Here is a 27,330-nt window from a genome sequence, read left to right as displayed (position 1 = left end):
CTACCTGGTAATTTTACTTCTGCTTGGATTAGCATGCCCATAGGGGTAAAGGTAGATGTATATTGACACTGCAGTTTTGGGGTTTTTTTTTGTCAGAAAGCATTAAATGACATCATCATCAACTATATTATATATTATTTAAAATGTGTGTAGATACAAGAGAGACCTCCTTTTGGTCCCATTAGCAGCACTAGGAGGAGAGCTGAGATGCAGTATGAAACTAGAAGAAATGAAAATTTGAGAGGATGCAATCAAGGATAGGATTTGATTTGTGTTTGCTGGGGATTTTTTTTAGTTTTCTCCAGAAACACCAATGTATTTAGTTGTTCAATTTATTCATCAGTGACTTGGATGAAGGAGCAGATGCCTCCTCAGTAAGTTCTCTGATGACACAAAGCTGGGAGGAGTGGCTGATACCCCAGAGGGCTGTGCAGCCCTTCAGAAGGAAGGATCTTGACAAGCTGGAGAGATGGGCAGGGAAGAACTGTCTGAAATCCAACAAAGGCAAATGCAGGGTCCTGCACCTGGGGAAGAATAACCCCAGGCACCAGCACAGGCTGGGGGCCGACCTGCTGGAGATGTCCCTGTTTGAGCAGGGATTTTGCACTGAATGACCCACTGTGGGTCCTCCCAACCCCAACCTGACCCTTTCTGTGATTCTGTGAACACAGAGACAAAAGACTTCCTCTGTGCTGGTGCTTCCCATGGCTGTAGAATGGGAAAACTGAGGATCTATATTCTACTTCCAACACCAGACTACTCTATGACCTACAGCCCTAGCAAGTGCAAACCTGTAAATCTAAACATTTCCTGATTTGGTCACAGAGCTCAATGTCCCTTCCAAGCATAAAATACCGTATCACTACTCAAAAAAAAACTGTCAGTAATTTTAGTGTTCTCTACTAAGTACATATTTAATGGTATAATGGTGTAAGACTTTCAAAAACATTATTCAAAGAGATAATACCAAAGTAGTTTTATGTAGGATTTTGAAAACATTCACAAGTATGTATAAACTTGTAGATTTAAAAACCTACATTGAGAATTGATGACATGGCCACACTTGATTTACAGACACTAAAGCAAAAGAGATACTGATATATTGTATTGGGTCTGGCTTTCAGGAGAAAAGGAGGTCTAATATACAAATAAAAAATAAAATCTGCATCAGCTCAGTGAAGCTTAACTGCACAATGACAGAAACACACACTGGTTCACGATATTTATTACAACCTATTGCTTTATAAAACCTGCTGTATGGTCAGTAAACCCAAAGCACATTATATGAACCAAAAAAAAAAAAAAAGTACAGCACAAACCACATTTCTGTAAAAGGTATACAGTGGAGATGAACAGAGGCACAACTTTAGTCTTGTAAGTAAGAGCACAATGAAGATCCTGATAACAGATAATGAAGGTAAATAAAAATCATACTACCAGTACTAAACATAAGTAAAAATCAGAGTAGCATTGTTATATCCATATACAAAGAATGTAGGGTCTTTTTAAATACTCTCTCTTCATTCTCTATGACCTGTAAACACAACTCTCCCAAACCATCTTCCCTCTGTACCTGAACTTGTATATAAAGATCTATACAGAATGTGCAAATCTAGTGTATTTTTATGCTCTCTTCTTCAAACAGAAGAAATACAGGTTTAAAAACATTAACACCACAGATTCCCTCTATCCAGCCTCTGCAGAAAGACTTCAGTAGCAATACTGCCCAAGACATCCGAGCAAAACACTGGACTAAGAAATCCAGAAGAATGCATTAACAATAAATACAAACATATATGAACAAGGAAAAAACAGTTAGCAAGGGAAACTATTAACACTGGCAAATGAAAGTGAATTAGGACTCTTATCAGATCTGCTCCTATCTCTCAGCAGATCTGTTCCTAAAAAAACACTCACATGATTTAAGTAAACCTGTAATGTTAACTGAGGTTCAACTACACTTTAGGCAGGCAAGATTTATTCATCAGCTTGTTCTTTAAGATGTGATATCTGATAGTGACATGTCATGCTCCATACTACTTAATAATGACTTATTTATAAGTATTGCTAGACCAGGATGTTGGGAGTCAAACAGCCACTCTGTTGGGTTATTTGCTACTGCTTTTTCATTACCACCCAACAGATTCTTTCTGCAACAAACAGTTTGTCACTCGTACCAATCTGCTACTGATTAATGTTTCTGAAAAAATAAGTTAGACAAAAATATTACAGTCTAGAGTGAGTATGGTACAATTTAGTTCTTGTGTTAAGACTTCTGGCCCAAGAGTAATTTAAGAACAGTACCAGCCTGAGCAGAATGCAGTTCTAGAGCATTTAAAATACACAGATGTTGAAACAGTCTGGATTTTACTTCAATGTTGGAAAGTGAACCAGAGACTAAAGAATTTATATACAAAAGTCTCAAGCATAGTCCAGAAGCTCAAGCAGTAACTAGAGTTCACTCCTTCCAGAAATTGCTTTACAGGGTGTTCTTTGTTTTTTTCCTTTGAATGCAGATGTAAACTTCTTCAAATAGTCTCCAAGTTTCCACTCACACAAAGAGTGAACATAGTCAGTGCAAACAACACAAAAGTTAATTCAATTTATAGCTCTCAAACTAAAACAAAAAGGGGGAAAAATGCTTCTTAGTGGTATCTACAATTTGTCTGTCTATCTTCTGCGAAACTACTTAGCAGAAGGTCGGGCAAAAACACTGAATATCAATAGAGAGTCCATTGGTGAGCACTTAAACCATTTCTGTCGCTGAGATAAAAATTACACTTCCTATGTCTAGAAAGAGGCACAGAAGCCTCCTCTATGGCAAACACCTGGTGATCTCCATGTAACACTTACATGGCTGCAAAGACTTTCAGGAAATTTTCTTTTTTTGAATAAATACTTACATACAAGGCCAAATCACAACATTGCCACCCTAAGAAAGAACATTTTATTGTAAAACTTGATTTGTGGTGAACGTCCAACAGTTGTCTAACAGTTCATTTGCAAGGCTGGAGTGTATTACAAAACTCACTACAAAAATCAGTTTCTATTCTTCATCTGAGGACTAGGAGGTTCAGTGTAGTTGCCAGCACTCTAACAGCATAGTTAGAGTCATTTTCTAGTAAATCAATATTGCTGGGTAGGTACAGTTAGTCCGCAGATACAAATGACTTCTACCCAGTGTAAGATAACCTAGCAACAAGCCACAAAAATCTCAGACATATCAACTTCCTTAGTCATCAGTACTGAATTCCATATGAATGTTGGGATTATTGACCATGACAAGGTCAGGTGTCCAGTGTGTTGACTTCTTTGGAGCAGAAATAATGCACGACTATTGCATTAGGGTATCGAGCAAATGCACTGTAAAGAGAACAAAACACAAACATCAGCTGTCAAGACAAACAGTTTTCCATATTCAAACAAGAGCATCCAAGTTGGGCAGAATCAGAGAGAGACCTATGATAGTGACACTTTTTTAAACTATAACCTGAACATATTAAAGAGAAAACAGACAAAAGAATTCTATGGATTTTGTAAGAGGTTTGTTTGGAGGTTTTTAAAATCTATTTTCATTTCTGTAGCAACACTTTACTTGGAAGTCACTGGTAACAAGTTAAAGACTGAGGGACATGCCTGCCCTTCAAAATCTTGCTGAACTTAACAGCACTACAAAAATTCTAGACAATCAAAACAATACTGCATATGCAAATTTCAATTCTGATGCTGCATGTTAAAAGCAAAAAAAATAATATGCATAGCAATAGTTACACTGATGTTTATTAAAATGTTTTGGGAAAAGAACCTTTCCCTATCATTGTTAATGCTACTGGTATCTCAGAAGGGCTCATTTCAAGAAGAAAATAATGACTAAGTCATGTAGCTTTTCCATCCAGTTGAAAGACAAAAAAAAAACAAAATAGAAGACAAAAAAAACCCAAATGAATTTTGCATTCTATATTAACACAAAATTAGCTACTAAGAATGGTAGAAGAAAAGTTCACAGAATATTCTGGGGTGGAACAGACCCAGAAGGATAAGAGTCCAACTCAAGAAAATGGCCAGTACAGTGATTGAACCCACAAGCCTGGTGTTATCAGCACCATGCTCTAACCAACTGAATTCCTCTCAAGGTCATTGACATCCAAATCATCAAGCAAATTAGTTCTACTGTAAACATTCTATTGTATGTAGGCTACAAAACATAAATCAGTCAGGGAACCATAAAGGCATCAGATATAGAAAACTACACATGTATCTTCGCTTAAAATTCTTTATATCATTCTCCTCAGTTCTAGTTAAGAAGCAGGTTCTTAGGCAGTGTTCTTAAATTTTTCAAAATTCAGTATGAGGACCGATTTTATTCCTTTTAGAGTTGTGAAGAAAGAAATCTTGGGAGTTTCTGAAGGAGTTTTATACTCCTTTGTTGAAAGGAGGATTAAACTCTTGTGGCAAATTCACTGACCAAAGCTTTAAAGTATTCCTAACCATCAGCTAATTAATGTAATTTGTAATTCAAACACTCTTCAAATAGCTCCCTCATACTGCTGTTCTCTCTGGCTATATATACATTCAGTTTTCCAACATTCTTAGTTTAAGTGTACCAGATGAATATTTGATTCAGTTTACCCAGCTCTCTCACCTGTTACCTATCTTCTTTTTGCAAACAGTGCACACCTTCTCCTCTGTAATAATGCACTTTACTTGCTGATGCAAGATCCGCTCCTCTTGGACCTAAAGAAGGATAAAAAAATCCAAGCTGCTCAAAAAGCAATGCCTTGCCTTGGTCTGATGGAACTGCAAACCATCACAACATTTAACTGTCAGTGGCTGTATCTACATTACCAAGTTGTGCAGCACAGAAGAAGCAGGTCTGTGGAGCTGAGCAGGTGCTATTGAACACCCAAAACCCACACTGTATGAATTACAGGGTTTTACTTTCACCTTGGTCCACAGCTTAAGGCATTCAACCACTAAAGGGGTGTTAAGGTGAACAATTGAACTGCTTCCTCTGATTTGAAAGAAATCCAGTCCAAGCTGTCTGAGATGATTCTGCAGTGCTCACCACAGTACAGTGAGCAAAGACAAACATCTCATCCAAACTAAAATGAAAAATGTCCTGCAAAAAGGACATTCAAGCTACATGGTTCCCATTAAATTTCAGGTGCATTACAGCACCATCTAGAGGACATCCATCCTCTATAAGAAACAGTAACTTTCAATACTGAATGTATTTTAAAACATTATTCCAATAAATAACAGGTGGTGGATGCTTACCCTCAGAAATTCTGCATGGAGAAGATTCTTGAGCACTTGATTAAATCTTTTTTTCTGAGCATTTTCTTCAAGTACTTTCTCTAAGAAGATGCGAATCTCACTAATCTGTGTATTTGCTGGGAGTAGGTTTATTGCCTGGAACATAGTTAGAAAAAGTTAGAAAGTAATAGAGACCATAATAGAGCAGAAATCGACACACTTATATTGACACAATCCATTCACTTGCCTACTCCAGTACCTACTGTAACCTCCTGCCAACGGCACAAACTGAGTACTTGCAGGTCTGACTTACCTTAGTGGTATCCAGTTTGCTGTGGTGCAGTTCCAAAACCTGCAGAGCAGCCTGCAAATTGGCTTGGGGTTCCAGCACCTCCATCTTGATTGGTCCCAGGCAATGAACACTGGGTGGGGAGAGATACATGCGGAGCAGGGACAGATACACCTGTAGCACACAGAAGGGAAGCTCTAAAGCTGCTGCAGGTATCCACAACTGACAGTGCTGGTAAAACCCAGCAATGGTACTAAGTTGTACCCATGTCATCCAAAATTCTCAACTGCGCATTTAAGCAGTTCTTAATATAGGCTCAAATCTAATGATATAATAACATTCTCTACAAAAAGCCCCCCACTATCATCTAGTAATTCCTAAATTCCAAGAGATAAGTCTATACAGAGCAAGAACTTTCAAGTCTCCAACAAGGTATGAATAGCCTTTTACCTCCTTAATGAACAAGAAGCTACTTACATCTTTGTTGCCATCTTTGTTTCTGTCATAATGTTTATGGCAGTAGCTAGAAGAATCAACAGAGAAGAATCAAGTCAAATACAGAAACAGTTATGGGACCCAAAGAATCAGTTTACAGAAATAAACATTTAAATGCTCTGACTACTGAAGTCATCCAAGTTAGGTGCCTGTACATCTGATTCAGATCAATTCCTCAAACTGCACAGCAGGATTACACCATTTACTCTGCATCACAATGCTGAGAGAAGAAAATACTTTGTGCAAGTCTCCCACTTCCAATCAACTTAAAAAGCCTTAATGCAGAAGCCAAATTTAATTTAGCTGTGTAAGAAGAAGGGGGGGGAAGATACCTCCAATCAACTCAGCATAAAAACCTATGTGTAAATATATCTAATTAGTGTACCTGAATCACAAAAAGAAGCTGTCCATTAGTATACATTGCATATCAGGGCTGAATGCCCTCTAACAAGCATTTGCTGAAAAGAGCTTTAAAAGAAACCATGTTGAACAGGCCCCAGTGTTCAGATATACCTGCCAGTGTTGTGTAATCCTATTTTTACCTGAGTACTTCTGATTCACTCAGGAGGTTCCCTGGCACAAAACACATAGAAAAATGCTGTACCTTTACTAAAGAGGATTCTTTTTAACATGGGCTAGTGAACATCTCTCCAAACAGAAAGGAAGCAAAACAACACACAAGATCAAACTAAGGATAGGTGGAAAGTAGTAATTCATTGATGATGGTCATATTGCTCTAAAGCACAATGACAGAAGAGCATGAAAAGGTAAACCTCAAGCAGACAGCAGCAGCATCTGTAAAAACAGACACCCAGCTTTAAGGTCAATAAAATGTGAAAACCCAGAAGATCCTGAAAACTTAGTGATCATGCTCTACACAGAGCAACATTTCATTACACATCCTATCCATACAGAAGTCAGCAAAATAAGTCTTGCAAAAATATAAAATAAAGAAATCCTTACTTTTCAGCCATGTTGGTGTCCTTCAAAATATGAACATAAATAAACAGAGCTTGCTCATGCTTCCCCATACGACCCAAGAGCAGAGCACGTTCCTCTAGGAGACCTAGTGATAGCATGAAGGATTAAATCAATAGCTACACAGAGAAATGACAAAATTATTGACCAGACTAACAGGAATATCTATTAATCTGTGCTCCAGCTACAGTTTAAGTTACACTGACACTGTAAGTCTACATTTCACACTACTCTTAGAAACCTTTCATGAATTCGTAAGTAACCTTAACAAAAAAATCCCTTCAGATTTATTGAGTAATTCAGCCTCATCAAAAAGTTAGGGTATGATAAGTGAGGAAGTTTTGCTGTACAATACAATAAGCTAGGGTTTAATTAACCTATGGAAACAGAACTTACCATCAAAGGGGAAGTCACTAATAAGTCGACTAGGTTCATACCAGCTGGACTTCTCCAGAAACAGAAGCAGCTTTTTCCGGTAATCCCCCAAGTCTCCTCCTTCCTCCCCAGCAGGCACCGGAGCTCTATCTATATGAAAGAAAACAACATAAGCTAAATTGTTACAACTATTTCACCACTGGAGTACACAGAAGAAGATAAATAAATCATTATGAAGAGCAACTAAATGACGATAGAACTGTTACATGGGTTGGGACACTCATGTGCCTGACAAATTAACTTCAACTCCTAAAAACACATCAAGTGGTTGGTTAAAGCAATACTTAAGTTATTCAAAACCATTCCCTATCCTTAACATGCAGAAGTCAGGGAGCAGTAGCTGCCATTCCACTTAATTATGAACAAAGTGTTGCTTGATCCCCTAAGATCTCTTGAGAGGGAATAAACTAGACTACCCTACAAACCCACAACTTCTGTTTTCTAATTCCCTCCCATCACTTGAGTATCTTATGCTGGATGTCAACAGGGAAGGCTTACAACAATATGGAATATGAAGGTTCCCCTGTGCTGTCCCATGCCCCTGGCCCTCCCACCATGAAAAGTTAAACAGACCTGCAGGGAAAGAACTGAGATATTCTTTCATTAAGCCCTGCACTTTCTCACAGTACAGCTGGATCAGACAGTTGTGGAAGTCTGCACCGGTTTCCTCCCAGACATGAATGATGTGTTCCTGTAAATACAAGTTAAAGCTTAGCTGTAGACACTTTCTCTGGGAAGTAATTCTTTATAAGCAACAATTCCATGCATGCCTTTACCAAACTTGACTTCAAGACTTCATGTATTTTAATTATGTTTTCTTTGCAGAACTTACGGCACAGCTAGCACTCTGTGAGACAGCATCAGGCTCCAACTCCTAAGTCTACATCTAACATGTAACATTTTGTACTGAAAGTAAAATAAACTAGTAGAGATTGAGTTCTTACCAAGTAAGGAATAGCCAAGCTTTTAAAATTTTCTATCAAGAAACTGAGCACTTTGTCTCGTGGCAAAGCTTCCACTTCAGGGAGATCTTCTGTAAATATCTGTTAAATAAAACTTTATTCAGATTGGTGATTTTCATTTTTTCAAGTGCCACAGAATATTTTTCTCTGAGGCTCTGAAGCCCAGCGTATCATTGTGTGTCAAAAGAGTAAGCACCAGAAGTATGAAAAAATCTGAGCAGCTTATTTAGGCACTGAGAAGTTATTTCACATCTGGAAAGATTCACAAACATCCCCACTTCTGCCCTAGTGAACATTCTTTTCCTACACAGCCTAACACCTTTGAAATACAGGGAGTCAATTTTATAGGCAAATCAACATTTGACATTTAAATACAATTAGGCTCTTGTGCAAAAGTGTGGCATCAATGACACGTTGTATCAAAAATTCCCAGCTATTTTTTATAACATAAGGTGTTCCAAGAATGGAAAAGTGTAAGAAAACTGAAAAACTGACTTGCTTTATCTACTGCTAACATTAGCACAGTACTAAATACAGAAAACATAAATTATATATTTAATTGGATTTAGCATTTATCAGCTTCTTACAATGAGTTATCCCAATTCCATATACTGCACTAAGAATGTCAACAACAAGGTACCTCTTTCAACCACACTTACCTTCAGTCCATCTTCAGGAAAATCTCTTAGCACCCAGACAGAGTAGGAAAACACCAAGTGCAAGTTCTCTGTGCCTTGAATACAAAAAGCAGCAGTGATCAATGTTAAAATCCTAAATATCTATCTATTCACAACACAAGCAGATGCTTTCAGAGCCAGCAAAGCTTAATTTACATGAAGAATCCAATTGTTGCTCAAGTCAAGCAAATCACTCATTCCAAAGCCACAATTTCATTGCTTCACAAACATGATTTCAAACAGAAACAAAAATTAACTCAAATACTGTCACCAAATGTAAACAATTCAGCCCAAAACCAAGATTGGTTGCCTTAATCACATTCCAGAAGTCTTCCCTTTTCTACTTGTTTTTATTAGGGTAGAGAAAAATGAACTTTCCATTTCTATAAGTTCCTTCCGTCCATTTCCAGCCTGTCAATCTAATGACTCCTACAGCACCTGGTCAAATAATTTATAACAAGTAGTAAAGCTTCATAGTACTGAAGTAACTGGCATAGAAACTACATGACAGGTAACAGCTTCTCAGCTTTTAGCAAAATGTAGGACTTTCCCCTTTAAAAACAACACTATAGTTTGGACAATTTGGTTCACAGTACTAATAAAACATGTTAGGAAAACATGACTTTCCCCTCATCCTCCTGCTCAGAATCATTGAGGCATTCACTGCCCAAACAACATAACACAATTATACAAGAAACAGAAACTTAAAGCAACTCTATAAAAAGGCATTGTTTGCTTTTCTCCATCGCACAGTATTTAAAACAAGCAGCATCTTCATATTAGCAGAATTTATTAAAAAAAATAGAATTATGTGCACTGTGAAGTAAAACAATTGAAATAGTTCCCAGAATAGCCAATCTCACAGTTTCAGTAACAAAAGTGTGACTTGGCAAATGGCAGTAAACTTATGGGTCTGAATTTTGCTGAACTCTATTTTTTACAGGGCATGCTAGCCTCAGAGAGAAAATTTAAAAAAAAAGACAGGACAACTCATGAAAGTAAGTTCTCATGTAAAACAGAGAGTCTAACCCCTTATAAAGAAGCGTGACATTAATTAGAATAGCTCCCTGCCAAAACACTGATCAAGCTGCCTTTGCTGAAATTCTAAGCAAATAAAACACAAAATTAAAACCTACTCAAAAATGGCAGGAGGAGAGAAGGAGTTCCCTAAATAACTACCAAAGCTTATTGATCAGTACACTAAAAGGTAAACACCACACTGCACCACAAAACAGAACAACTGGCTCCCTCAGCACATAACATTCATCTGCATGGGGATTCACACAGGCCACAGGCAGGGAATTTCTGAAGCTCCTCAGCAACAAATCCTTAATTTAAACATGAGTTAGAATAGGAAAAGGTTCTGCATGACAGTATTTTAAAAAATAAAAAGAATAATGCAACACAGAAAATTACCTACCACCCCAGTAAATATATCATTCTCCTGTGCACTGATAAAGCATATTGTTGATGGCTAGTCACACAATTAATATTTGCTTTGATGCAATAAACAAGTGCTTACTCTATTGACACAAGGCAAGTATCAAACACCCATCAGAAACACATACTTGATGACATAAAAGACCATAGCTACAAGGCTGGAGGAATTTGTAATTACTTGAGAACTACCTAAGAATATTTCATTAAGTGCCAAAAAATGGATAGAAAAAAGTAAAGATTTTCTCCTTCACTCAGAATGATGTATCATCGCTGGAAGAAAATTCAAATTACTATGGCCCATTTTCTCCAAGTGGATATTTTAGTCAGAAATAAGAAATATTTTCCAATAAGATATTAGTTTCAACAGAACTTGAATCCCTTGAGCTAATACTTGAAGGTTGCATTATGCAAGAAACCAAAATAAATAAAAAGGGTACCTTTTCAGCTTGAAAGCCTCCAGAAAGCTGCCAAACAGTAGAATAACCACCAAGCCAAACAAGAATAAAAACCTCACAAAAATACTACTCTTTTCCACACTCACCCAAATGCTGCAGATATTGCACTGTCCTCTCATGACCCTTCAAAGGGGAGTTGGCTTTTTTTGACTGATCCACCAGTACCTGTAATGCTTTCAAAACAAAAGAAGTTAATTCCTTTTTAACAGCTAGTTCCAACATGAACCACAAAAACATTTTCCTGTTATGCTACTGAAGACAAAACAAAGTTTTGTTTTGAACCTACAGATCAAATTGTAATAGGAACAGATTTAATCATAAGATAGCAATTAAACAGCCTCTTCAGAATACTGCCTGCTCACTGAAGTCAAAACACAATATAAAGGACACATGCTTCTACTCCTCCTCCTCCTCTCCCAACCTTATACTTACCTTTCTCATGCAGACCTTTTTTCTCATACAGTATTATCAGCTCACTATACTTATGTGCCTTCTTTAGTACATGCTCACTCTCCTCAATATGGCAGTGATTGTTCTCCAGACGTAGCAGGGGTGCTACCAGTGCTACATTTGTCTGCAAGCAAAAAGGGAGCACTTAAACTTCACTGGAAGTGCACCTTCTAAGTGTACAGTATGAAACACAAGTTGGAAGTGAGGATAGGGGAGCAAGGAAGCCCCACAGCATAAGAAAAATAAGAAATGACAGTTTAACATCTTACAGTAAGGTCCATGTTAATTTCCATAATTTTGAGGACAGAAAGGAAACAACACATCAAAGCTACTCCCCTTCAACAACAGAGGTCAGGCTTTGAAAAAATATCTAACAGCCAAGATCATATTTTTCTGTGTTTAACAGTATAAGGCAATAAAAGCATTCATTAGACCTTCAAAATACACAGCCACTTTCTTTTGACAGAGGCCACTACCAAGAACAGACACATCTGCCTCACTCCCTCAAACTGCTTCCTGACCAGTAAAGAAACTAGTTAACTAGAAACTAGTTTTAGATCAAAGACAGACAGTTGTGTGAGAATTTCTGAAGTAGCTCCTTATCCTCCATCCTAAATGTAATTCCAACAGAGCTCACATGGCAAAGCCTCTAGGTCAGACAGAAACTCACATGCAGGTAACACTTTAACAGGGTGGTATCAATGATTTGTAGCAGCTTCTTTTTGGATTTGATTGTGGGTGTTCCTTCCATGAGAGGTGAGGTACTGGACTGATGATCAGAATCATTTAGCTTCTTCACGAGCTGACTCCTTTTCTGCAGGACATCAAACAAAAATTTAACAGGAGAAGGCCATGGATTTCTACATCTCACCTCAGCATATATAACCCACCAACTACAAAGGTTAAATTAAGCCAATTTAATAACTTGTTTTAATCAACTGTTTCCCAAAGAATTTTATTGTCATTAACTATTCAATACAAACTTTACAACCATATTCAGGTGTATACATTTGTTTTGCATATTTATACTTTTGCAAAATGTCCAGAGTCTTGAGAAAATTGTCAGAAGGAAATTCTGTTAACCTGAACAGACATTTTAGAGAAGACAGGAAACATTTAAAACATTTGGAAAACAATTTAGATTTTGCACTACTAGGCATAGAACCTATCCCTCCTTCAGGCACAACCTTCCTTTTACTCTAATAAGGATGGCAACCAATTCAGGTTCTAGTTACAACAAAGAGGGCAGGAATTTACAATGCCCATTATTTCCCATTCCACCTTTTTACTGCATACCCTCAACCTATCCCCTGGACGGAGTGCCCTTAATAATAATCATTGAACAAAAACAAATGAAGGGCTCAAGTTCTCTTCAGAAGAATACTAGAAATAATACTGGACTCGCATTCAAATCCCAATCCATAAGGAAATTCTTTCCAGTCACACATGATGTTTTCCACGTATCTATAGGGTATCTCATGTGTTCCACTTCCCCTGCTCACTCAGGAGCTGCTGCCATATTTTCCAGCCACAAAGACAGCCCATTAAGGCTAGCATGACAGAGTTGGACTAGGTGTACTGCTTCCTGCACATCAAAGTTAACCAACAAAGCACGCTAGAACTGAATAACCCTGCTCTAAAACCAGGCAGAGGAGCACTCACTTGAGTTAGGTAGTCTATCAGAGCTAAATGTGCCTTCTCCAGCTCTGCCCCAGAGAGCCCTGGCAGGGGGTTGGGATACTGCAGCTGTTTCCTGTAATCTGTGGGCAGGAGGTCAGGATACAGACCCATCACATGAGTGGGATCTATGCAAAAAATAACTGGTATTAGTAACCATTCATATTATTTTTGCTAACTTAGAGCAAGCTTATCTTTCTAACAGAGCAGTCTGTAGTCTACTTGTACATCCACAAGATTCCAAGGCCTTAAAAAAAATTGCTCATTACATAAAAGAAGCTGTAACAATGCAGAAGAAGCAAGAGTAAAATGTGTTTCAAAGTCCACACACTGGAACTTCCAACCCGTGCACCTGGTATGTTGGGAGGATGAGCCATTATTACAATCTTACTGCACTTCGTGCAGAAGCCAAGCATTAACCACTGTGACAGTAAGACAGGATTTCTAGGAACAAGCAATGTTTTAAGAGATTTACTGTGCTTTTGAAACAAAAACTAATTAGTACCATCTGTAATTAACGCACATCCGCTTTCACAGATTTTAAGCAAATTCAAAATTACTATCCTCTAATTCAAGCTCAAAATACTTTGAATTCTCAGTCCATGTTTTTTGCTGTAGTTTTCCAAAGTAAACATCGTGTGTCATGAAAATAAGTGCTAGGTTTAAATGCACATGAGAACTCTGTCACCAGTAAAAATAATCTTTGTCTTAAGCACTATTCTACAGTACAGTTCAGTCTTCAAGTATTCTTCCAATAGCCCTAATATGACTAAGAAGAACTGCACCAGAGACTACTGTGACTTCCAAAAGCACAGAAAACTTTCCTCCTCATTTCAGCATCTTGGCTAAACCAAGGGTTAAGGATCCTTATTTGAGTCCCATGATTTTTCAAATCTACAGATGTTCCTTCTTTTTTTATTCCAACCTACAAGTAGGCTTTTAGCAGCTGCTGAAATATTTGATTTCAAAGGGTCTGTGCACGTACTGTGCATACTTTAAAACACCCTAGAATACAAATATATTCTGTAAAAAAGGCAAACTCCTGATTTAACTTAATTTATGAAGTGTAGTTAATTATTTAATTGCACTTAATTGTGTAGTTAAGTTATTAAGTAATTAATCACCAGCTCCACCAAAGAAATTACTACATAGCTGCCCAGGCTATTTGCTGTTCACAGGGGACTGATCTGCACAAGATAACACTGTTTTAAACTAAAACAAAACAGAAAACAAAAAAACACATAAAATAGCCAGTGAGCTTGATTTCATTCCTCCTAACTTAAGTGATTCAATGCCAACCCAAGCATTTACCTGTACCAAGCTTGGCAAAAACTTGCATGGATTCATCAAAACGCTTCTGGCAGAAAAGGTTGAAGGCAAAGAGGTTCTTTATGTGGTGAATTTGTTGTCGCTTCTCACTATCTGAATCATCTTTCATTTCCTGCATACATACAAATTAACAAACATTAAAAACCTTTGGGCCTCGTATGAGAAACACCCTAGAGAATTAACAGGATCATTATCCTGTGTAGAGAGTAGAAAGAAAAAAAGTGACTCTCTCCAAGTGAACACTGATGGTATATGTCTATGCTTATTGTGTCACTGAGATAGCTTCAGATCTTCCAGGTTATCTCTGGCTACCTGTATACCTGCTCCATCACAGCAAATGTCTGCTCATTCATTTGTCTTTTCAAATTTTTTTTCAAGTCAGCATTCAAAATGCAATTAATTAAGGGGAGTTTCCAGAAACCAAAAAAACCTAACACAGTATGAACAGTATAAAGATACTTCATCAGTATCTCTAACAAATTATTGTTTCAGGAGTAATATTACCCAAAAAACGGTCATGTCACAAAACTCACAACTCCAAACTACACTGTTTACAAGCAGTCTGAAGACTTTGAAGTCCTACTGACTTCAAAATCTAAAAGAAGGCAACCAATTAAACAGCTAAGAGAGATAATCTTTCATATACAAGATGATTTCTCAAAATCTACACCACAACAGATCAATAAGGAATAAAAGCACCACAAAACTAAAACTTCAGTCAAAAAAGCCTAGAGTTTACCAGTTTGTGCAAAGTGGACAGTTGGGAGGTTACACTGAGTGACTCATTAGTGGACTCACTACAGTTAAGCAGATACAAACATCCTTTTGTGTACTTTTGCACAATTGCATCCACTGCAAAGTCAAGTTTTTGAGTACTTACTGCCAACTGCAAAGCTAGCTCAAACTGTTTGTCCTGCAGAAGCTGCTGGATCTGTGTGGCTATGGACACTGGAATGAGCCTCCAAACAAAGTGATTACTTGCCACATATATAATGTTTGTGCTGTAAACAAGACAAAAAATATCAGTTATTAAGTTTCAGTGCTCAGAAAGAAGGAATATCCTATCTTAAAAGAAACCCAATCCAATATTACAAACATGGATCAATCCAAGAGCAACTGGAGCAGTATTGCAAAGCAGAAGGAAGACTGTATCTCCAGTGTCACAAATTCTTCAAGAGTCTCAACTCTATCCTTTCCTCCTCAAGGTATGGCCTCCACCAATCTCCCTAAAAAACCCAACAGATTGCTTCAATGCTACATCTTAAGGTGAGAGTTAGAAAAGCTGCTCTTTTCCCAGTTTTTCAGAGTGCTACATACAGCCAGCTGAGAATAGTGGTAATGTGTTCTGTCAATACCCTCCAGAGGTGATGAAGCGTGGCCTCTGCAGCTCAATGCTCTGCACCAGCAGCCGGGGTTCAAAGGTGCGGATCTCCACGTACCTTGGCAGAACAGCAATGATGTAGGGAGGCTGGTGTTCTGTTTGTGAAACAAGTGAAAAATTTAGGTTGATTGTTCTCAGGCATTCCTTTAAACAAGCTGTGACTTTAAGGCTTCTCTTCAATTTTTCATCCCCTTGAAATGTGCACCTTTTTCATATTGAAAACAAAACTCAGTGCCCAACACTGCCATCAATTTGCCAACAGACTACTTCCAAGCCTTTTGCTCATCCTTCGCCATATGGAAATTCTGAGGCACTCAGGTGCCCAGAACTACAGTGCTTTAACACACTACCTTCCATTTCAGACTTTGTCCCTTTATAAAAGATATGGAATACACCTATTTTATGAGGAGAGAGGCCCACAGACCACAAGCAAGAAGGCTAAGAAGCAAAAACAAACACATGAAACTTTCCCCAGAGTACAACTTAAAATACTGTAGAAACTGTGACACTCCAAATCCAGCCGGTTTCAAAATACTGCAAACATAATGATTTTATCACATACACAAGAGTAAAAAATTAAATTTAAACAAAACCATAAACAAACTGCTACTTCTCACCCATGGCTATAGGAATATCTGTCCAATTCAAGGCACATTTCTGAGTACAGACCCCTTCTTCATTAAGCACAACTGTTAGATCATCTTGGCCAACTGCAACTTTTCCATCTGCTACAGGAGCTACCAATGGTTCCAGCTGCTTCCCTGTGGGAAACAGTTCTTTGATGGATCCCTTTCCATCCACCTAGGATAATAAAAAAACATTAAAAAAGAATGAAAGTGTTTTGGAAAATAACCTTTTCTTCAAAGCTTCAGAAGACTAAAGCAAAATCTCGTAGAGTGATTTTGCAGCCCAGGCTAATCACTAACAGGACAAGTGCAAATTTAAAGAGAATCAATAAAAGTTTCTGCGTATCATCATTTATCCTGCTTATACATCATTCTGCAATAAAAAAAAATTACTTTTATGTCTGAGATACGTCTGAGCACATCATTCACACCAGTTTATAAAATGTGTAATAGCACAGCAGCAAAATCAGCTGAAGCCTTCAAACACTTCATTTAGGCCAAAACTTTTAACACTGTTTTATTTTGGCGTGGGTGAGCACTGCCACAATAAAAAAACCAAAAAAAACCCAAAAAAAACCAACGAACTAAAAGCCTAGAAACCTGCCTAACCATTTTCCCCTGCCCTAACCACTCATTATTTTGGCCACATGCTGTACTGGAAACTGAACCCACACAAGAAATTGCTGCTCCAGGAGCTGATATAAGAACCAAAACAGAGAATCCTTCTTCAACTCCAGCCACATATTCTTGCTGCTTACCTTGCGTTACAGGTCAAGCATTTTATAAATCAGCTAGCTAGCCACCAGAAAATAACTCCATAAAAACACATCTACTTTTCCTGTCTATTTAGTGAAACAAAGCTATTAAAGGACAGGTTAGTCAAGCACCAGAGCCAACCTACAGTAAACACTTGGGACAGCTGGTCTCCACCCTGGTTGCTTGAGCAGCTGCACAATTACTCCTACCACTAGAATGGCAGGAATCAACACCTAGGAGAGCACTGCAGAAAGGCATCCCTTCTTTTGTGAGCAGCATCAGTTTCAAGTGACTGTAAAAATTATGTGCGGTTTTCCTTTTGACTACAGATCAGTGTTGCCACCTATGTTCTACATGTACATGTGTGGTGCACCTCATCTTCTCATCCTCTCTCTTCTTATTTTCCTATAATACCTGCAGAAGCTAATTGTAAAGGCAGAACTATAATCATAAATTAAGTCTAAGTGGAAACTGTAATATTAAATTACCAGTAAGTTCAGAGGCTTTCAAACAATTACAGTTCAGCTAGAGAATGAAAAATGAAAGAATGGTTAAGCTCACTGTATACCAGATGAGTTATTTTTGGTCTCTTTGTCCTTTTAGAGCTAATCTTATTTCTTAATACATTAAATAAAATGCAAACTGAATTTACACAGACCGCTGCCAAAACAAAATGTATCTTCTCCAATTCCTTTTTCCTGCAAGAGTGCAAACACTGGTCTCAGCAGCAACAAACAGAAGATCATTTCCTGACAAAATACCAGTTTAAAAGGACAGGCCTTGACTGCCCTTTCCAAAACCACAAATAGCAGGAGTACCAGATGCAGTTTTTCATAAATCTGTTAGCTAAGCTCCTGAGCACAGGGGCAGCCTCCACAGTGTCTCCTCCTACCCAGATCTTCTTAAAACACTATTACACAGCCTTGTCTTACCCGTATCAGGTAATAGTCCCTCTTGAAGCCTACACAGATGGAGTTTTCACACCAGGCCATAGACTTGGGTACATCAGGTACACTGAAGTCCCCCTGAGGAAAAGAGGTTAAACCAGTTGTTATAAACAAAAAGCAAAAGTCAAATCTGGCAACACAGAGTGTAACAGGCTGCTCTCTTGTCCACACCTTATTCCCCACCACCTATGCCCAATATCTACTGCTCTTGCAATGGTAGTATTCAGCAAAAAGCTAGATTTGTGCACAGTAAAGAGGTTTGTTCTGAGTTAGCTGATAATTTTCTAGTAGAAAATTTTCTAGTAGAGCATTGTAGCTGAAAAAGCCTCTACCCATTTCAATTAGTTATGTTTTCTCATTCCAGTACTCACAACTCTCTACAGCTCTCTACACTTGTCAATAACTACCTTTAAAGACATGCTTGAAAAACTTTAAGTAGAAGTGCACCCACTTCCATGTTTTTGTAAGGTAGGCATGCTAATACACTTCACTGACTTAAAAGTCAAGTACTTAAAAGTCTACTACAACTAGAACATTAAAATATAGGATGCAGCTCTTACTTTAACTTATGAAACTGTATCAATGCAAATAACTGTAATTTCAAACATTTATTTTCACTTCTACTTGCTGTTTCATTGTTAAATCTCTGCAGAACCAACCATCAATGTTTTGAAAGTCAGCAGTGCCTCTGCTGTAACAGGGACTGCATGGCAAGCAGTAAAAGAGTAATTACCCTCCCTGCTGAGACATCCTGGCTACAGAAAGAACACAACTCACCTGTAGTTCATGGAACTCTCTGTCTTTCCAGAAATACAGCTGTAGCTTCTTACGCACTGCCACACACATCCTCAGCACCTCTTCCCCTGTATCTGATTGCTGTGAAAACAGACAGGCCTAACTCACAGGCACTCACTGAGAGAAAGGTAAGACAAGGCCAAAAGAAGTCTCTGCTAGAAGCAAAGCTGTTCACTGAAGAGCAGCTTTGTTCATCCACGCCAGAAGGGCATTCCCTAAAAAAGGAAGCATGGGAGGAGGAGGAGGAGGGGGGAGGCAGGGGACGTGGCAGGATACTTAAAAATGAACTTTGACAGGGACTGTGACATCAAGGAAATCCAAGAAAATAAAAGAAGACCAAAGGCATACACACACACAAACAGAAGAAAAGTAGAGAGCTATCAGTCGAACCCTGAAATTAGGATAAATAGCTGGAACTCTATTATAGGAACCCCTCAGTATAGGAGGGGTGAGGAAATAGAATAACATGAAGAATGTGTTATACTAACTGATAAAATCCTTAATAATCTAATATTCTAATCTATTGGAAAGGTTTCTTGACAAGAAATACTAGGAAAGCTAAGTGCCTGAACACACAAACAAGAATCACTTTGCAATGGCCAGATGAAAAGGTGCTTTGAAAGACATTAGTTTTCATGTCTAGAAAACCCCCAGCACTTCCTAGAAAATATTTAACATTAACCTTCCATGGGGCAAAAAGATAAAAAATGATGAAGAGCACTAAACCATCTCTTCTGATTATGAAGAAGGTGTCTGAACGACATGGGCAAGCTGAGAAACTCACTTGAATAGAAATGAGTCACTTAATGAACCAGATCATAATGATCGTAATGAACAGAGAACTGCTACACCTTACAGAACCATTTTAGGGCTTGAATCTAACCACAACTGCTCTAGGACTCCTTGGGCCAATAAAGAGAAAAATGTAAAAAACCCAGAGACAGAATTGCTTGCAGAAGGAAACCACAATGAGCTAGTACACTGGCAATGCAAGGAAAGGGAATGGCTTTTATATTAAGGGGATCTATTGAAAAAGAAGACCAAAGTTAGTATAGGACAAAAGTGCTTTGAAGTCTTGTATCAAAAGTTCTGTATCAAAAGCTACAATCACAACAGGCACAGGAAAATACATTGTGAAGCAGAGTAAGAAAAATAATTAAAAACTGTTGCCTTAGGCAAATGTAGTAATTTTAAAAAGCACTAGTACCCAAGAAATTTTCATCTAACACAAAATAAACCTATTCTATGCAGCAAGAAGAAAAAGGAATCTTTATTACAAACAGTAAGGACAGCTGTATTCCTCCCCTTACCTGGAGATCACAAGTGAAGAGAGATGCACCTTTTGCCTTTGAAATTGTGGTGATTTGTTGAAATGTCAGCAGGTCATGGACATAAATGTTATTTTCTGTTTTAAACAAAATTCCAATTATTATTTAATACATGTAGAGTCACTGCTAAGTCAAACAAGTTATTGTATTTTATGTTTATATAAAAAGAACTTGTAAAACTAAGAGCTGCAAGAAAAGAAAAGAAGTGTTTTCCCAAAAATTGAAAAATGCTAAGCCACATACAAATTCAATAAATGCAGAAAAGAAGATTAACATCAGTATTGGTAAAAACTATAGGGAAGTACTGAGAATATGTGCTAACCAAGGAAGGGAAGGCAGAGTTGGAAGGGACAGCAAGTAGGCCAGAACAGAGCAAGTTCAAGATGGAAGACTGCACAAAGAAAGACCATTCTGAACTGGCTCCTGAATTTAGTGGAAAGGGAACAGCTGAAAATGTAGAGTACTATGGTCAAGTTTTTGCACACAAGAGGACACAAGCAGCAGAAATCTACACATGCTGGAGGTGAAAGAGCTGGGACTTGCAGACCATAAAGAAAGAAGGAGTAACATAAGCAAAAAGACATTAGAAGCTCATAAGTAAAAGAAAGCCAGAGCCAAGCAAACTTAAAACTTCCACAAGACAGTAAAAGATCACATCTGCATACAAAATAAGTTTGGTAAGATGCCACCAGTAGGTTTGACACAACAAGCAGATTTGGTCAGAAGTTTTAGTTCCTATCATAGAGTGCACACCCATACACATGCATGCATATATGTGCACATACAGGTGCCAATACAGACTATATTTTACACAGACACTTCAGAGCATGCCTGTACTTCTTCATTCTTAATCACAAATCAGCATTAATGCTCAGTTGTCCAAGCTGGCAAAGCTGCCTCTCAATCTATGCTGCTTAATGCTTCTTTTGCAAAATGCAAAGCTAAATTCTACACAATGACTTCTCAACAACCAGGCCACTGTGCAGGTGTGGAAAGGGTGCCACATTCAGACATTGAGAAGAGCTCTTTGAATCTTGAAGCACTTTTCTTCACTTACCTAACAGACTGACCAAAATTTTAAATTGAGAAACAACGTGGATCTGAAAGGGAGAATGCTGTTAGTGACTCCATTCATAAACTAAAACTCTGAACAAGGCTTGATTATAGATAGCCTAAGAAAATCTCAAAATCATGAGAACAGCAAGCCAGTTTTCCATTCACAACTTCAGCTACTGCAACTCTTTTCATTTACACTCACTTTTCACAAGCTAGCACATAGCATTGCAACCTAAGCTGGTACAAAAAGCTGTAACATTGATATGCTACTAATACAAAAATACTCCTAAAGCTATGTATAGAGTGTTGCATACTGAAAGAGGATCCATAATCTTTAAGGTGCTTTTCCTGGAATCAATATAATCATTGAGTGCAAATTCTCAAAAAAAAAAAAAAAATAAAAAAGGCAGCAAGACTGGCAGTTACTTTACTTACTTTACTTCTACATTTCAAGTAGAATTATACTCACATTCCTATAGGATATCATCTGGGAGTCAAATAAGACATTACAGTCTGATGTATTACCATCATTTTTACAAATATTCTCAGTCAGAACTACTGAAGATCTACTGCTAACAAAAGCCAAAAATAAACCGGCATGTTCCAATTTTTTGATTTCTGCTTTAGCAATCAAACCAGGCTTATTATGGGAGGAGTGGGCAAAAACATCTGGCTATTGCACCTCTAAGAAAATCTATAACTGTGGGAATTTTTTTTGTTGAGCACAGCAGAGATTTCAGATGTACATTTGATATTTCATTTATTGTCCGAAAACTGTCTCCACATCAAGAAGATGGTATTTCCTACCTGTTGAATCTTCTTTGAGAAGTTCTTGTTGGATTTCTCTAGTGTCACTTCAAACCTATTGCAACCTACCAGAAAGATTGAAGAGGGTATGTAAACTGAAGTTGCTCATGAATGTGTATATCTTACACTAAGTAAATTACAAATAATTATGACGGCAAACTTGAACACTTAACACTGGAAGAATGACACTTGAACATATATATCTGTACTAACTTTTACCACAACTAAATGCATCAGAGGGTCTTCTACACAGTCATGAAAATGTAAATTACACTTCTTGTACCCGGCTGATGGTCTCAATGGTAGTTACATTTCTGCCTTGCCCAAGTTTCACATTACAAGCATTATATTTAAGTAATTTGAAACCCAGAGATACAAAGATATCCATAAAGATATTATCCACACTATCAAACATCAGCAACTTAAATTGCTAGGGTGCACATCATTGCAAAATAGACAAGGAATAAACACTACACCACAAAAGTTTAGAAGGAGTTTTAGGGAGAAAGACTTACAGACACTTTCTGATGACATAACCTCTCCTGGCATTGATGCAAAAAAGGGGGAGAAATTTACCATGTGAGATAAGACACTAGCAACTCAAGACTAGCATGTTCCAATTGGACAGATAACCTACAAGTTTCAGAAAAATCAAGCTGAATTCAGTCTCTAGAATCCAATTAGCTATAAATTAGTATCTTTCCAAGAGCTGATGAACTTGGAAACTTACATTTGGTGTTTACTTCCCTGCGCCATGCTGCAAAATATTACTGCTTTCAATAACATCAGTTTCTACATAACAGCAGGCAATATGAAATACAAACCACTATAGTGGAAATCAATTTTAACTAAACCAAAACCAGAACAGTTGTATTTATGGCATTCCTAGAATAGACTATGAGCACTTAGGACTGTCAAAGAGGCAGGGAAAGAGTAAATACTTGACAGAAGTAGTTAGTATTTATCCCTCCTCCCCATCCATGATGCTCATGGACCCACTGAAAGTATCTGCTCTCTCACTAATCCAGTCCATCTTTAAAAGATGAAACACATCAAAATTCTGGCAACTCACACACTGCACTGCTTTTACATATATTTGTACCGTATTCATAATAATTACAGTCACTTATTATAAATTTAAACACAGAGAAACCTGAAATAAAACATACTTTACAAGCATGAAATTCTACACAGGAAAAAAAATCAGCAATTAATCACACTTGTGTTAAAATGACTACAGCCTCTAAAAGTGCAGGAAATAAAAATAAAAACTTTTTTGTGCCATTCTTAAAATCAACTTACCTGCATCTTTCTTGATCCTGTAAAGCAGAAGATGTCCTTGCTTGGTACCAACAAGAAGCCATTCCTCTACAAAGAGAAAAAGAGTCTAATTAGTTCAACAAATACTGCCCTTCACAGATGTGCTGGTTTTGGCTGGAATAGAGTTAATCTTCTTTACAGTGCCTATTATGGGGCTATAATAGATTTATCAGAACACTTGGAAACTTGCTTCAAACACCAAAAAGGACTTTCTGTAGTGACTACGCAGGTCTCCTATCAACTCTCCAGTGGAAGTGCACAGAAGTAGCTTTAACTCTCAGGAGAGGATAGCCAAAGATCAGGCAGTAAAAGAGAACAGACAGCCTGGCTATCACATCCCACTAGTTCATACAAAAGTAAAGAAGCAAACCATTGTCTCTTGTGTGCAATCAAAAGTGGCAATAAACTATTCTTCAGACATTATTACCTCTCAGAGAGGAACAGTGCTACATAATGGGAAGTACTGTCAGAAAGAAAAACAAGTTTATGTGGGTTTGACTGTTAGTTTTTTTTAGGTCAGGTTTTTAAAATATCTCTCTGAAATAGTCAGCTATGTTTGAAAGGACAGTGGCATTTGCTTTGGAGACATTTGGATTGGTTAGACAACCAAGAATCATTCATATATAAAGGTCCTCTTATGAAAGAGGGCCTTTATATACAAACTCTATGGCAGTTTCAGACTCTTCCTCTTTACAGTATTTACGCCATACAGAAAGCATAGAATCTTTACAGGCTTGTTAAATATGACTGAATTTCTCCCTCACTGAGTATCATATAGGAAAGCAGCACAGATGAGTATTTCCTTCTGCATCTAGTGATTGCTCATCACTAAAGACATTTGCATTTTAATAAAATCTTATTTCCTGCAAGACCTTTCTTCTATTACTTGGTAGAAACATTGCACAGACATAGTTACACATCTTTTTTATAAAACCCTACTGCTGTAAGTCTGTATGTTTAGGCTTTTTTTCCTAGTTCAGCAAAATCAATGCTTTCAAAGAGAGAAAAAGATAAAAACTGCAGTGAAAGAATAAACTATCTTTACATCCTCTCCAGTATGTAACTCCATCATAAACAAGTACTGTATAACAGAACTATACAGTGTAAGGATATCATTCTTAAAATAATTTCTCAAAACAATGAATCTGGGTCACAATTCCATGGTGTGTGCAGCTTTTTAAACTGCCGATTTTGCATGATTGTAGGACATCTGATGGCAGCTGCTCACAGCTTTGAAAAGCCTTATCAAGCCCAATCATTAGAAAAGCTGGTGCAGCCAACTGACCAAAATCTTGACTCTCAAATACGCACAAAAATACAACCTACAATTACGTATCACTAACACGGGCAAACATATTCCAAATCTAAGGCTTCAACACACCACCGGCCCTCCAAATTAAGCTTAAGTCAAAACACAGTGAATGCTTTTTTAGCAAGAAATTAGGCAGCCCAGGGTTACAGTCCTGGGAGTCCTGGCAGCCTCCTCCACAGCCGGGCAGGGCAGGGAAGGGCCGGGCTGGGCTGGGCTGGGCAGGCCAGGGCGGGGCAGCGGGGCCTGCGACCGCCGGCGGCCCTGGGAGCGGAGCTGGGCTCCGCCAGGACCCGGGGAGAGGCTCTGGCGCCCCGGCAGGGCCGCGGCCGCTCAGGGTCCGCCGGCCGGGCCCGGGCGGTGCTGCCAGCCCCAGCCCCAGCCCGCCGCAGGGCAGGGCATGGCGGGGCAGCCGCTCCCACGCCGCCCGGGCCGGGAGAGCGGAGCGGCTCGGGCTGAGGCGCGGCCCCTCCGGCTCACCCCAGGCCGCCAGGCAGTCGATCTGCAGCGGCAGCTTCTCCAGGATCGGCACATGCTCGAAGGCGTCGTGCATGGCGGCGGCTCCTCCGGCCCCGGCTGCCGCGGCACTCGGCCCAGGCAGGGCAGAGGCGGCACCGGCGGGGCGGGGGAACGGCCCCGACGGGAAGGGCCCCGACGGAAGCGCCCCCGCGCCCGCGGCTCCGCCCCTTCCGGCAGCGCCCGCCCGGCGCCGCTTCCGCACCGCGGCCCCGCCCACCCCGCTTGTCCCCGCCGCGCTTGTCCCCGCCCCGCTTGTCCCCGCCCGCCGCGCTCCGCGACGGCAGAAATTGACCTGCAGAACCTGCGGCAACCAGGTGAGAACAGCGAGGCGTATCTTGCAAGCACATGTCTGTTTTCTGAGGTCGTGTTACTTTAATGAACTCATCCTATGAACTTGGCCTGTGAAGTTCAGTCTCCAGGAGGAAATCTTTGTTATTGTGTCCCTGCCAGAACCGGCCACAGTTGCATTTATATTTGTCATGAAGAGGTGCAACATTCAGAATTTAGTGACCTAGAAACTAAACTAACGAAACCAAACTCAAAAAGCACATGGTACAAAATTCTCCAAGCAGCTTTACCAACAGGGACCACTTGTAGAAAACAGGGACTGAGGATGTTCTGTGCTGGAAGGTCAAAGCACAGGAATGGGAGAACAAGCACGGCATTCTTGCATCCAGTTTCCTTTCTGCTCAGGAATGAACATTTTGTGCTAAAGCACAAAACTGTGCTAAGTCAGATCCCTCTTCACAGATAGCAAAACTGCAACCTGCCAAAGGCCTAAGGGCTCAGGCATAGGGCTGGTCTTTTTAACCACAGATCCCTACAAAAGGAAAAGGGACACGGCACTGATTTAGTGAAAGGAAATGTTTCAGTAACAGTGGGTAATAATGACTTCACATGTTTGTACTCCAGAGAGCAAATTATTTGTGAAGCATTGCCATCTTCAGACTTTACAACATAGCATACAACATAAATGCCATATAAAGTGAACACGAGGATAAATAAAGCCCACAAACTCACACACCCCTACATCTGCAGAATAACCTTCCCTAGGTCTTATGATCCTGACTCACTGTGTGCCTATCAAGCCTCTTGCATTTCTTCACCAGGGCATGTGATCTCTTACTCAGTCACTCCTTTGGAGTTCCTAACAGGGACACTTGTCACCCTAACGAAAAGCTGGTCAACATCATCTTCTTCACTATGTTTCCATTTTTCTGTACAGTATGCACATATATGCTACAATTCCAATGGCTACTTCTCTCAAATAAACAACAAATCCACACAGAACTAATCAGGCATAAGACCTCTACAATACTGTCTGTAGTATTTTAGAGTTCTTGTGCCTGAACTGTAAAATACTACTATTACTTTTTCTGCAAGTAGAACATTATTACAAACAGCTTATGGAAGAACTCTTGCAGGTCCCAGACCTAAGAGAAGATCTTTTTCTCCCTCTAGCTCACCAAGTCTTCAGAACAGTTTGCATCGTTTGTTTTTGAAAGAAGGGGTATAAATTTGAATTGTCTTTCCTGACTATATAAGGTAAGAACCTGCAGGATTTCTGAATTCAAGCATTCAAGCAAGCTAGGTCACTGAAGCTCTCCCGAGTTTTTTCAAGTCATGGAGCCAGTATGTCTTTTAGATCAGGCTTCAGAAGAGGCAAAGATGCCTCAGTACAACTAACATACCTGATTAAACATGTTACTGAGGGAGAGGCCACCTCGCTGCAACCTGCAAACACACCCTTTGCTCCTCACCCACATCTCACCCCCTGGCATCTCTCCTGCAATGACAATGCCATAGCCTGCACAATTCTGTGGAGCTGGGCTCTCACAGCTTCTCCCAAAGACTGCAGACAAGTCTCAGCACACACCTGCGGTAGGCTAGGAAGCAGATGCTACTTTCCAACAATACAGAAACTCTGCTAAACAATGAAAAAAACCCGAAAATTGCTAAGGGTCAACAAGCTCCCTGTGGAATTCAGGACAACTTTAAATACTGCTGGAAGTGAGTACAAGAATGGAAGGGTAGAAGGCTACA

General features: G+C 39.1%; 1 protein-coding gene across 2 annotated transcripts; it reads right to left on the bottom strand.

Annotated features, from left to right (window-relative positions):
- Positions 1–1,209: 1,209 nt before the first annotated feature.
- Positions 1,210–25,564, bottom strand: VPS39 (VPS39 subunit of HOPS complex). 2 transcript variants are annotated; one of them, XM_083863715.1, is made up of 25 exons: positions 25,249–25,564; positions 23,442–23,507; positions 22,140–22,204; positions 21,334–21,376; positions 20,259–20,353; positions 18,931–19,029; positions 18,139–18,231; positions 16,442–16,625; positions 15,799–15,919; positions 15,324–15,444; positions 14,426–14,555; positions 13,100–13,242; positions 12,108–12,251; positions 11,420–11,561; positions 11,074–11,160; positions 9,075–9,148; positions 8,398–8,496; positions 8,027–8,144; positions 7,415–7,543; positions 7,004–7,106; positions 6,023–6,068; positions 5,570–5,719; positions 5,278–5,412; positions 4,643–4,734; positions 1,210–3,363 (listed from the first exon to the last, which is right to left on the bottom strand). In XM_083863715.1, the coding sequence occupies exons 1-25, from the start codon at positions 25,319–25,321 to the stop codon at positions 3,288–3,290; spliced, it is 2,628 nt and encodes an 875-aa protein (XP_083719841.1). In that variant the 5' UTR covers positions 25,322–25,564; the 3' UTR covers positions 1,210–3,287. The 2 variants fall into 2 exon arrangements, with proteins under 2 accessions (XP_083719841.1, XP_083719842.1); XM_083863716.1 differs by lacking the exons at positions 23,442–23,507; positions 25,249–25,564 and adding an exon at positions 22,655–22,703.
- Between the last annotated feature and the right edge of the window lie 1,766 nt (positions 25,565–27,330).

The sequence above is a fragment of the Zosterops lateralis genome (genome assembly GCF_965231275.1).
Source record: "Zosterops lateralis genome assembly, chromosome: 6".
In the NCBI taxonomy this organism is placed as follows: Eukaryota; Metazoa; Chordata; class Aves; order Passeriformes; family Zosteropidae; genus Zosterops; species Zosterops lateralis.
The sequence above is the reverse complement of the archived record's forward strand: the minus strand, read 5'-3'. Positions and strand labels throughout refer to the sequence as shown.